General features: G+C 42.1%; 1 protein-coding gene across 4 annotated transcripts in view; it reads left to right on the forward strand.

Moving 5' to 3' along the window:
- PAM (peptidylglycine alpha-amidating monooxygenase) overlaps nucleotides 1-13,774 on the forward strand; it is a 269,957-nt gene that overhangs the window by 135,017 nt on the left and 121,166 nt on the right. For all 4 annotated transcript variants that reach the window (XM_054986265.1, XM_054986264.1, XM_054986267.1 and 1 more), the window contains one exon: nucleotides 5,261-5,348. In XM_054986265.1, the coding sequence (XP_054842240.1) occupies nucleotides 5,261-5,348 (88 nt within the window). The remainder of the gene's footprint in view (nucleotides 1-5,260; nucleotides 5,349-13,774) is intronic.

The raw sequence follows: 13,774 nt of genomic DNA on the forward strand, positions 1-13,774 counted from the left end.
TGTCCTGCATCAGAGTTTCTCCATCTACTCCCAACAGTGGTCCAATTGCCTCTTTTACCTTGCGTTTGCTTCTCACATATCTGTAGAAGTTTTTCTTATTGTAGCGAGCCCTCCTGGCCAGACCCAGCTCATACTGAGCTTTGGCCTTTCTGATGGCTGATCTGCAGTACCTAGTAACCCTCATATACTCCTCTTTAGAGGTCTGTCCTTCTCTCCATCTCCTGAAAATTTCCTTTTTCTCCCTTAGCTTATTCTGGAGCTCTCTGTGCATCCACATCGGTATCTTGGAGCCCTTACCATGTTTCCAACTTGCTGGGATAGTGAGGGCCTGAGCTTGCAAAAGCTCGTGTTTGAGAATGGCCCACCCTTCACTCGCTCCTTTCCCTTCCAGCACACTTCCCCACAGAATGACTCTCATCAAGCCTCTGAGTTCATCAAAGTTGACCCTACGAAAATCTAACCTACGAGTCTGGCTATGAACTTCCTTGGCTCCCCATAGCAACTGGAATTCAAGAAGGACATGGTCACTTCCCCCTAAGGTCCCCACCACCTTCATCTCATCTACCAATTCTTCCCTGTTGGTTAATATCAAGTCTAGTATGGCCGAACCCCTTGTAGCTTCCTCCACCTTTTGAAAAAGGAAGTTATCGGCCAGGCAGGTCAGGAAATTGTGTGATTCATGACGCTTTGCTGAGCCTGTCTCCCAGCACACATCGGGGAAGTTGAAGTCACCCATAATTACAAGGTTCTGATGTCTGGATACTCTGCCAATCTGTTCAAAGAGGGCAGCATCCATTTCTTCTCGCTGGTCAGGTGGTCTGTAGCAGACTCCAACAATAATACCCTTTGTCCTTCCTCCCCTTATTTCTACCCATATACTTTCCACCGGGCTGTCCTCCCCATTCTCCATAACTTCTTGACAATCAAGCCCTCTCCTCACATACAACGCCACTCCACCTCCTCTTCTACCCTTCCGGTTTTTCTTGAACAACTCATACCCATCCACTAGCACATTCCAGTCATGGGAATTATCCCACCAAGTCTCAGTAATTCCTACTATATCATAGCCCTCTGTTTGCAATAGAAGCTCAAGCTCTTCTTGGCAACAGCCAAACTAGAAGTAGATTTGCTATTTGAATACTTAAATTATGGATACAAAGGGACACAGCACTGATGGCTTATAAGAGAGCAATGCATTAGAATTTAAATTCATTAGAAAAGATGACCAATCCTGAGTTCTAAATATAAATACTAAACTATCTGTGTTCTTAAGCTATCTTGCTTGAACTGAAAGTGTTAATCACTCAGTATGATACCTTAAACAACTTAAACTTCCCTTAAACAACCTAAATGGCACCAGAGGCATTTTTAAATTCAAAAATAACAAAGTATTTTATTTAACATAGAGGAGAAAGGTCAGTTGAAATCAAAGGTTGAAAACTTCTGAGATATCTCAGTATAGATACATCTGAGGTTAAATCAGTACATGCACAGACTTCAAGTCTGTTTCAGACTAATGAGAGTTTCATAAGCTCTTCACAGTTACTTAAATCTTCATGTTTAAAGGCTTTTGTTTGTGTTTTCCCAAACACTCTAGTACACTTGCTTTGAATATTCTCTTCCTCTTTTTGGTTTCCAGAAGGCTGGTATCCTCTTTCCAGTACCCAAACCCCTTCTCTTGAAACATCAGTACTCATCTTGAGTTTTTAACTGACCCTTAAGGTCTCCAAGGCAGTTTCTAAGCACACCAGAGACCAGACCAGGGATCTCTTCACTCTTCAGAGCTAACTCACTGTTGACTGGGTAGGGAAATCCTTCTATCACTAGAAGATCTATCCCCTTTCTTTGGCCCGAATAAGAGTCTTCGCCTACTTCCCATACTTCCTTGCCAGTTCTCCCATCTGTGTTAAACTGCTCTCAGTCAGGGATGATTCTTTTTTTTATAATAAATTTTTATTGGATGGGTCAATATATAGTCAAATTAAGATACAAATATAATTTCAATTCCCATGAATATATTCCCCCACCCCAACCTTCCCCCCCTTTTTGATGTTGATTTCCAACAGCACTCCAACCCCCCGTTATTAGTAACACATTATTTCTATACTAAAATTATTCTTATCTTGTTATTAGTAAAGATCTTAACTATATCTTATCTTACTTAGTACCATTAAAACCCAGTCAGGGATGATTCTTGAAACTGTCAGTACTCGACTCCTCTCAGCTAGAGTTGAAATCAGGGCCGTTTTGGAACTACCCAGAACATTGTGCAAAAAATGTGGAAGAACGACCCGGAACATTGTGCAAAAACCGTGGAAGATCACGTTTTCTCACACAAGATTTGCGCGATGTCACGCAAATCTTGCACAAGAAAACACAATTTTCCGTGGTTTTTGCACGATGTTCCGGGTCGTTCGGAGAGAAGGTAAGCCGTGTGAAAACAGCCCAGATTCCCCTCTCCTCAACATCCAGTTCAGAAGTCTTTTTTCTGTTCAGCTCTGGCTACCCAATCAGATTCCTTGGAGTCGCCCATCACTCAAGGCTCTCTGTTTCTGTGAAAAATTAACCTTTCACACTCCTTCAGCTGTTTATACAGCACTTTGAAGCTTCCAAAACGTGTAGTCTGTCACACTCAAATAATAACATTGTTTCTGAACAAAACAAAAGTAAGCCAGATATTTCCCATTTTAATATGCTTTCTTCCCCTGGAGGCATGTGATAATGCTCTGGCAAAACTTGGGAGCCCGGAACGGCTAAATGTAGTTAATTCTAATATTTTACCAATATAGTCTTTTCTTGCTATGTTTTGGTTAATATAATTTTGCTTAAAAGGTTGAGGAGCCAAAAAAGGTCAAATTACACTTTTGTCTGCATTGGTAGGTGTTCCTATGTATTTACAAATAGTATCTAACAAATAAATAATATTTGGATTCTTTCGTCTCTGGTTGTGTATGGGACCAGGATGTAACAATTTTTATAACTTAAAATTGTTTACGTATGAGTTACTGTGACTTTTAATAATGCATGTTTGTATATATTAATAAATATCGACCATATTGTTCTTATCTCGCTGATGATGCTTCTATTTCAAATTTAATGCCTTGAAATTTGGAGCAAAGTTTCCTGCTCCATTTCCAAGTGTGAAGACCTTTGATTTGCTTAGCAAAATGCTTAACTACGATTCTGCGTACAGAATTGTAGTATTGGTGTATATTTGGATGTGTTAATCTGTCTGACAGCAGAGGTTAACTTTGTTTTCTTCACGTATTTGTGGAAATTTCTCCCCAGCATTATGATGTAGAGAAATTTAGTGATTGATGGTGGTGGGAAGAAAAGTTCTGCAAGAGCAATCACTGAATGGTCAAGTGTCTCCATATACTGACTTGCAGAGTTGAATCTGTTTATGCTACAGCTGTTTAATGACAGATTAGATGGTAGTTAAACTTTCCAAAAAGAAGTAAATTTAATTTTACTTACAGTTGTTTGAAGAAGCTGTAAGATAGGAGAAACATTCTGTTCCTTACAGAGAAAATACTCCCCCCCCCCTTAATATTTACTATCTCCTTCCTCATCTTTGAAAGCTTTTGTTCCTTCAGTGCAATCAAGTCGCCACTAGAAAAAAGATTTTAGCATGGTACTGTTATCCTTTGGCTTTTGTTATGTAACTGACTCAATCTTGTTACGGTTTTCTTTTATCAGTTTCTTCATCCTGTCCTCTGGCCAGACAGCTTGCCTAGAGGCATGGCCTCACCCTGGTGTGCCAGGTGTGGGGGGAGAGATTGCCCCTCAGCCTTCCATGTGCCACTAACACACTGTCCTCCTGCTCTCACCTTGCAGGAGGAAGATGGCGACGCAGCCAGCTAGTCTGCACAGCCCTGCCACTGTCTTCCTGCTGCTAACTACATCCACCAAACATGTTCAAGGAGCAGGAGACAGCCAAGGGGGTTTCAGTAGGCAGTCCTCACTCTGTACAAAAATGAACAGATTTAGTATTCTGAGCTTCCTTGTATTTCTTTTGAAAAGCCAGGTCAAAGAGTTTCTCAGGAATACTGCACAGTGACTCATGAGCACGAAACTATCTTGGAAAGAATGCATTGTGAAAGTGCCCAAATGAAAGCACAGATTCTTACAGGTTATGTGAATGCTGACAGTGATGGAGTCAGGGAACTTTCCAAACGAGAAGGAACTGGGCTGGGGGGATCTACCAGTTCCTTCTGCCCACTGAAGTCCCGTGTATCTGCCCTGCCCTCCCTTTCCATGTCCCTTTTGCAAAGAAGTGCTGCTGCAGTTGAGTCTGAGCCTTCCCCTCCTTGCATGCTGATTCAGTGCTGGGCTGAGCAAGGCGAAGCAGGGCAGACGGTGCATGTCCACCTTAGGATTGGATCAGCATGGTGAGGGGTGGCTGGGTCACCATCTTCCTCCTGCAAAAGGAGATGAGCAGGAGGAAAGTGGGGCGCTAGTGCACAGAGGGCTGAGAGGCAAACCCTCTCCTCCCTCCTGACATGCTAGCATGTGGTGATGATTCCGTGCCTCTGAGTGAGCTGGCCAGCCAGCAAACTCGTGTCTAGGGCTGTCCCGCTACACACCAGTTTTGGAGGCCTTGTGGTTCTGTGTTAAAAAACTACAAATCAGTTAAAAATCAGCAGACACAAATATAAACCCAGGACAGGCATCACTTCTAGCTTGGCCCTAAGGACTCAGGTAAAGCTACTGTTGTATGCCATCTCTCAAACAGGGAAAATGGGACACTGAAGGAACCTAGAGATAGACAGTTTCACGTGCAATAGAAACCAAAACGTATTCATTATGAAATGGCTCCCAGGAGCTACGAAGTTGCAACATTTAGGGCTGGGTATATTTTTATAATGTAGCTCTTTTAATTTACTGCTGGTTTGTTTACATTTTAGTTAGTATAAAATGGTACAGGAAGAAATGTAAATTCATCATCTTGAAAAATTTCTGACTTCCCTGAAAAATGTATATGCCTGTTCAGGAATAAAACAGAGCGCAGAAACACAACTTAAGATATTCAAACTTCTTCCTTTCCGCTGCGTTGATTTATATTCCTGCTGTGTCATCATAATGAGCACAGCAGCCCACAGTATATCTTCATTCACTATAATATGAATAAAAGATGGCAATGAAGTGTCCTCCTGCATCTTAATGTAGAGCTATAAAATGACTTGTCGAAAGAAAACGGACCCATATTTATTTGGGTTCAGCTATAATGTCTTGTATGTGTGTTCTTTTTGTCTTTCAGTTGACTTCAAACCTCATGCTAGCATGGACACTGTCCACCATATGCTACTGTTTGGGTGTAATGAACCTGCTTCAGATGAAGATTACTGGTAAGGAAAATAGGCTGGTGTTTATGGTATTGTTTGCTGAGAATCTGGGGTGGCAATATTTTGGCAGGAAGGAAACAAGCATTGAATGTGAACTCTAGGAATTGACCAGGATAAAAACCATAAGGACCAGAGCTAGTGTCAAATACCTCCCATGGGCATACTTCAAGCCTTTCTTTACAGCTGTTTGCTCTTTGTTAGTGAAGGGAGAAAGCCTGTATGTGTGTGTATTTCCTCTCTAAGTAGCAATTGGTAAAACTGGAGAAAAATGTATGGGAAGGTAATAAATGTCTTCTAAAATTTTAATGAAGATGTTTGGGAGGAATGCAAGAATTCTTTCTTTCTGTAGGTATATATGTTATTCATAGTCCATCTTTCTGAGACTCAAGGCGGATTACACAGTGCAAGTCAATATGATCAACAGGATGGGACGTCCAGTAAACAATCCAGTAGGTCTTGGATTGTAGAAATCTGAAAACATGCAGGAATCTGAAACAGAGATGAAACAAAGCATTTGAGCATGTCACATTAAATGATGCAGAAATTACATAGTAAGAGCATAGTTACAGCAACAGACAGTACACAATAGTATAGATCACAGTCCCTATCCCTTTATCAAAGCATCTTTCTGAACCATTTCATTGCAGTATAGCCCTATTATCTGTGTTAGAAACCCCTCTTGAACAAATCAGTTTAGCATAGTTTGTGTTTGTGGAAACCCAGGAGGGTGGGAGCCTTCCTAACCTTGTCAGGCAGACGATTCCATAAACTGGAGGCCACAGTAGAGAATGAATGTGTATGGGCAGCTGGTGATTTTGCACATTTGCAGGGTGGCACCTGCAAGAGGCTCTGCTCAGATGAAGAATGCTCTCATGGCAGAGTTTAGTGAGCGCGAGAGTCCTGCAAATATGAGGGACAAGGTCAGGAAGAGCTTTATACATGATAGCCAATACATTAAATTGAGCCTGATAACTGATGGGCAGCAAATGGAGTGACTTCAGAATGGGAGTCATATGAATGCTTTGCCTAGCTTCCAATAATAACCGCGCTGCAGCATTCTGCACCAACTGTAATCTCTGAGTTGACTTTGAGGGTTGAGCTACGTAGAGAGCATTACACTAGTATAGTCTTGATGTCACTGTCATGTGGATCCAGGTGACTAGATTGACTCTGCCAAGGTAGGGGGTGATTTTGTAAGTTAGACTAAGTTAGAAGATTTTTGGCAGCTGCATTTAGTTTCTGTAGCAGCTGTGCTGGATCTAATATAAACCCATGACTAGAGATGGGCACGATCAGCATTACGATTTGAAAAAAAAAACCGATAATGGCGTTTGCGCCATCAGGACTCAGCTAATCGGTGCTGTCCACGGCAACCGATCCAGCGGTCGGAGGTTTGCTTGTTCGGGGCTTGATCGGAATGATCGGTTTCTGTTCGGGATTGCAGACACTCAGGCGCCAGTAATATATTCCCGGGACAACAGAGCCAGGGGAATGCCTGAGCTGTGTTTGCCCTCCTTCTGTCGCCCTGGAAACGTGAATGGAAGCCCAGCTTTCCTTGATCAGCAGGGCTTCCTTCCAACCATGGAGCAGCCAGCAACGCATCACCATTTGGGAGAAGAGAGGGGAGGGAGGGGGAAGGGGGTGTTCTGTAGCCACCACGGGCACTCCAAATGTTTTTTGCTTTTTTAAAAAATGGGGCTTTGTAGGAGGAATGGCTGTTTTTCTGTCTGTTACTCTCTGTTTTTAACCTGCTTTTAAAACACTGTATTTTGTGGGAAAACCTCATTCACGGCTCTGTGTGTGTGTTTAAAAGGGAGTGGGTAAAAGCTGGATCCAGATGCTTTTAAACGGATCCTCATGAATTCATATGATTTTTATATTGAAACAAAACAAAAAGGCTGTCATATTATAGATCATGTCCTAGTCTACAGACAGCAACAAAACAATCATGAATCCACTAATCCATGGCGCTGCCACGGCACAAAAACATGCTAAAAAAGCACGGATCTGCATGGATCCTCTTGATTTTTAAGTGGGGCCACCCAAAATCCACCACTCAATCACAGACCATGTCTGTTGCCACAAATGGGACCAAAAAATTCAGCCATCCACTACTTCGTGGAACCGCCACGGCGCAAAAATATGGTTCAAAAGAATGGATCCGCATGGATCCTCTAGGTTTTTACATGGGACCACCCAAAATCCAGCATACAATCCCAGATCATGTCCATTGCCACAAAAGGGGCAAAAAAAATCAGTTATCCACTGCTTCGTGGCAGCGCCACGGTGCAAAAACATGGTCTAAAAGCATGGATCCTCTTGATTTTTACATGGGACCACCCAAAATCCAACATACAAAACCAAATCATGTCCATTGCCACAAATGGGACCAAAAAAATCATTCATCCACTGCTTTGTGGCAGCGCCACGGTGCAAAAACATGGTTCAAAAGCACGGATCCTCATGGATCCTCTTGATTTTTACATGGGGCCACCCAAAATCCAGTATACTGTCCCAGATCATGTCCAATGCCACAAACAGGACCAAAAGATCTAAAATATGACAGCCTTTTTGTTTTGTTTCAATGTAAAACTCATATGAATTCATGAGGATCCGTGTCTCAGATTCATGATTTTTCACCGTGGCAGTGCCAAATATTTTTGGATCTGTGTTTTTTTATATTTCAGTCTGTGGACCTGGCTGTGATATGTGATTTGATGTTTCATTTGTGTTTTTCCTATTTAAAAAACCATAGGATCCGCGAGGATCCGTGTGGATCTTGGTTTTACTTTCTTCCTGTTTAAAATATGCTTTTGGAAGACTGGCTGCTTGCTTTTAAAATCAGGTGGGGAGGAATGGAAGATTCTATCCCTGCTTTTTTAAAAAAGCTGGCTGAAACATGTTGACGGGGTGTCTGTCTCTCTCTATTTGGAGAGGCAGGGACAGGTTAAAAACTCCCCCCCCCCCGCTCTAAGTGCGTGTGTGTGGGTGTGAAAACGTCCCCTCCCTGAGGGGAGGCGGCTCGTCGCCAGGTTAAAAACTCCCCCCCCCTCTGCTCTAAGTGTGTGTGTGTGTGTGTGTGTGTGTTTGTGTGTGTGAAAACGTCCCCTCCCTGAGGGGAGGCAACTCGTTGCCAGGTTAAAAACTGCCCCCCCTCTGCTCTAAGTGTGTGGGGGGGGCGCCCCTCCGCTTTGGCCTCCCCGATCCCCGATCGTAAACGGGACTTGTTCGGTGTGGATCGGTGATCTGGGGTCGGCGCCAGCATGGATCCATGAACAGCTTGATCGGTATTTTTTTTTTGGATCGTGCCCACCTCTACCCACGACTATTAACAGAATTAGCAAGGGTTAACTGAACCTCATCAAAAGTGGGAAGCTCAGTGTCTGTCAAGATCTTTTCAGTTTCAATTTGGTCACTTTCAGCCCTTTGACCTCTGCAGTCAGGCAGTAGCTCAAAACCTCTAATTTATAGGTCACCTTTTTCACTCAGATCCAAGGCAGATTACACACTCCAAGGGAACAAAATATAATCGATAGCTAGGATATTCACTGAACAAAAATACAGTATGATCAGCAGTTAGGACTTTCAATGAAAACAGATACAATAGGGTATAGTAGCAGCAAATTTGAAAACTAGCATAAAGCCAAACACACAGATGAAACCTTTCTGAATATAAAGTATGATTAATTAACATGACATCTTTAGCAACATTGAACTACTCAGTAAGAGTGTATCTACATCAGCGGATCTTATCCAATAGTCTAGTCTACTGTCCCTATCCCTTACCAAGGTATCTCTGAGCTATAACTTATGGCACAGACCTATAATCTGAATAGAAATCCCTCCTAAATAGTTCGGTCTTGCACGTTTGGTGGAAAGCCAGGAGAGTGGGACCTTTCTTGACCTCAGGCAGACCATTCCACAAAGTTGAGGTTGCCACAGAGAAAGCGCATGTACAAGCAGCTGTTGGTTTAGCTCAACTGCAGGATGGTATCTGTAAAAGGCCTTGTTCAGTAAGGAAAGTTGCCATAGAACAGAGAGAGGCAGTTGTACAGATATGAGGGGCCTAGGCTTCAAATGGTAATAGTCATGACCTTGAATTGAGCCCGATAACTGATGGGTAGCCAGTGGAGTGCCTAGAGAATGGGAGTGATACACATGTTCCATCTAGCTCCTGAAAGTAAACAAGCTGCAGCATTTTACGTCAGCTGGAGTCTCTGAGTTGACTTTTAGGGTAGACCTGTGTAGAATGAATTACAGGAGTCTACTCTTGATGTTACCATGGCATGAATCCAGGTGGCCAGATTGCCAGTGTCAAGGTAGGAGGCCATCTTCCAAGATAATCTAAATTAGAAGGCCTTCTTGCTGCTGCATTTAATTCTTTTGCAGCAGTGCTGGATCTAGTATAACCCCAAGGCTTTTCACTGAGTCAGCCAGGATTAACTGGACTGGAAAAAAGGTTGGAAGCACAATGTCATTCAAGATTTCTGCTTTTCCAACCAGCATCATTTCCATCTTGTCTGGGTTCAAATTCAGTTTGCTTTCAGCCATTTGACATCTGTCAAGCAGCAATTCAGTACCTCTACAGCATCACTGGAGGATTTGTATAGTGAGATATGGAGCTGAGTATCATCTGCATATTGATGGCATCCATTTCTGTAGTTAAGAGTGATTTCTCTTAAACGTTTTACATACAGATTAAATAACATGGGACCCTACAAGATAATTCTCACACTGAAAATAGCTCATCTACAATAGGAACTTTTCTGTCCATTCCATGAGGAACAATTTAAACCAGTCCAAGGCATAACCCCTGATACCTCCTTATGCCTCAACAAGATGGCATGGTCTACTGTATCAAAGGCTGAAGATAGATCCACTAGGAGCAACAACGAAACATGGGCTTTGTCTACTTTCAGGCAGAGGTCATCAACTAGGCTGTCTCTGTCCCATTGACTGGCCTAAAACCAGACCAAAAAGGGTCCAGAGCACAAGAGTTGTCCAAGAAGGTCTGGGTTAGCTATGGTTCTCTCAACCACTCTGCCCAGAAAGGGCAGATTAGAGACTGGGCAATAATTAATGACATCATTTTTATCCAAGAATGCTTTTTAAGTAGGAGGCAGATGACTACCCCTTTGAGAGGCTGAGGGAAGGTGCCATGAGTTAGTGACTGATTTATGATATATATCAAGGGCTCCTTTATAAGCTTTTAATAGCCAGGATGTGCAGGGGTCCAGCGTACAAGTAGTGGCTTTCACAGATGCTAGAATTCGGTCAATATCCATCACGGTAATGAGTCAAAATGATCCCAAAGCAGACCAGATGGTATGTTAAGCATTACTTCTGCTTTGCCTGTATTACAGCTGGCAAATAATTTTTTTAATTAAATTTGAACAAAAGTACAGATTTGAGAATGGTTTGGGATGCAAGCAAAGCATATTTAAAAGGTCACTTTATCGAGAGCCAGTTTGGTGTAGTGGTTAAGAGTGCCGGGACTCTAATCTGGAGAGCCAAGTTTCATTTCTCTCTCCTCCACTTGAAGCCAGCTGGGTCACCTTACGTCAGTCACAGCTCTTCTAGAGCTCTCTCAGCCCCACCCATCTCACAGGGTGATTGTTGTGGTGATAATAATATCATACTTTATAAACCATTCTGTGTGGATGATAAATTGTACTGAATGGCAGTATATTAATTGAATGTTGTTGTTGTTATACATCATAACTTGGAATTGAAGAGAAAAAGGCAGGAAAAATGCAAGGTATTTTGCAAGAAATTAAAAAAAGGAGAATGAAAAAGTGTGCTGGGGAATGTCAAGGTATTACAAGAGATTAAATGCTTGCAACAACAGCTATCAATGTTAACAATAAGGGATCTAGAGGAAAAAATTGAATTACGCTAAGCAGAGAAATTTCAAATTTGCGAATAAACCAGGAAGGAGTTTGGTGTATAGACTGAGAAAAAAGAGAGAGGAAAAATGATTTTAAAATTGCAAGATGGGAATACTACACTAACAGAAAATGGGGCTTTCTAAAAGATCTTTTTAAAGCATTATTCAAATTTGTACAGAAGACAGGATATCTCTTCAAAGAAACAGAATGATTACTTAACAAAAAAGAATCTACCCAAATTACAGAAAACAACAACAAGTGATGAATGGCCCAATAACAATTCAAGAGGTGTTGGAAACAATTAAAAAGATGAAAATTGGAAAGTCTCCAGGTCCTGATGGATTATCAGGCTGATAGTATAAATGCTTTGAAGATGAGTTCTTAGCACCATTGCAAAATACATTGAATTCTGTATTTATGCGAGGAAAGATTCCAGAGACTTGGAAAGTTGCTAACGTTACATTGATACCCAAAGAAGGGCAAGATCTGACACTGGTAAAAAATTATAGACCTATATCATTGCTGAATAATGACTACAAACTATTTACCATGATTTTAGCAGAAAGACTCAAATATGTTCTCAAAGACTTTATTCATGAAGATCAAAGTGGTTTCTTACCCAAAAGACAGTTGAAAGACAGTGTTAGAATTGTATTGGATATAGTGGAATACTTGGATAAACACAATGGTACTTTTCGCACTCGGTTTTTAGAGCGTGTTTGTACCTGTTCCACATCCCATGTTTGCAAGGTTTTCACACTTGCAAAGCAGTCATGGGACGCAGTCCCGCTTTTTGTCCACTGTATCCCCGATTTTCCCCCCTGCGGACATACCCCAATGTTTTTTTAAGTCTGCTGCCGACTGGCAGCTGGCCCGCATTTTGCTAATGTGAACACTTTTGCCCCCTTTTTGCTTCTCTCTCCCTCCTCCTTTTCCCTCGGAGCTGATTGGTTTGTGCAGAATTAACCACTCCCACCCTCCTCAGCAATCTGAACTCCTTGTCCACCATTTTTTTTTAGTAAAGTGAGGTGAGGGTCATAAGGCTGCTTCTCCATTCGTTCCCTTCCTTCCAGTATGCATGCTCTTTTATTTTTTTTCTAAAGCCAAGAATGATTCCTAAGCTTGCCGCTAATTCCCTGCTAGCTTTAAAGCAAGGAAAGGGTTAAATAGCTGCTTTCTCCTTCCTCCCTTAGGGTATGCACACACACACACACACACTTTTTTTTTAAAAAAGACAAGAATGGGTTGCAACTTTGTAATGTTACTGCACTGTCTTCCTGACTTTAAAAGCCAGGAAAGGATTAAATGGCTGCTTTTCCCTCCCAGGTATGTTTCAGACTTTGTCAAAGAGAAAAAAACCCCAAGCATTTTGCACAGCCCTTTGGAAACAAGCCTGAAGCCGGGAGGGGATGAATTGGCAGCATTTTAACCCTTTCCTGGCTTGATTAAAAAAATGAGAGTGGTACATGTTTCCCCCCAGAAATCTGCCACCAACTGCCTCTCCAGTGGGCAGGGGACAGCCCAATCAGCAAAAAGGGGGGAAGGGTTCCAACATTGCAACGTTACTACGCATGCTCAATTTTTTTTTTAAAGTGTGATGTGAATTGCAAGGCCCCAAAAGCCACCGAGGCTTCAAAGTGGGTTTGAAATGAAGCACAGGCGCCAAATCGAAACTGTGAAATGAACGGGTGCAATGCCGAAGCCACTGCGATTGGGGCAAATGCTCATAAATGGCGGTTTAAACCATACGTGTGAAAAGGGCCAATGAAAAACAAGCCGCTCTAATTTTCTTGGATTCTGAGAAGAGCTTTGACAATTTGAACTGGATATTCTTGTTTGAAGTTCTGGAAAAGATGAGTTTTGGGGAGAATTTTATAAAATTGGTGAAATCAATTTACACTATATAGTCTGCTAAAATTATTGTTAATGGAGAATTAACTAAACCATTTTGGAATTCAGAAGGATCCATGAGCCTTCAGGGGTAGATCATTTTAATTGGACCCCACATTTTGTGAGATGACAGGGCCATATCTTCCCTTGACTTCACCAAGTCTTCTTTTGGTTCAAGCTGAATTCCATGGTTCAAGATAAATCTCCAATTCTAAAAGAAGACTTTCTCTCAAAGACTCAGCAAAAGATTACATCCAAAGTGTGGCTTTTTCATGCGTGGATCCTGTCATTATTTGAGAGAGGCCAAGGAAGCTATGAAGTCCTGGGCCAGCCCTGATATGTAGCGTTCGGCATGGATGTTGAAGTCACCCAGAACTATCAGTTTAGATGGCTGGTAGACTAGCAGAATACCCAGTCTGCTGGAGTTGGTCTGCTACTGTTCTCTCAGTTACTTTTCCTAGAAAGGGCAGATTAGAGACCCGGTGATAATTGAACACTTTCTTTGTATAGGGATAGTTTTAAAGGTCTTTTCCTCATGAGGCTTTTTCATCAGTTCTGGCCCCATACTGTATCAGTTTTTCTCCAGGTTTCTGCACTGATGGTCAAAATACCCCAGTTCAGGCTTCAGACTGCTTCCCAGACTTTTTTCAT

The sequence above is a fragment of the Eublepharis macularius genome, chromosome 8 (assembly GCF_028583425.1).
Source record: "Eublepharis macularius isolate TG4126 chromosome 8, MPM_Emac_v1.0, whole genome shotgun sequence".
Taxonomy (NCBI): Eukaryota; Metazoa; Chordata; class Lepidosauria; order Squamata; family Eublepharidae; genus Eublepharis; species Eublepharis macularius.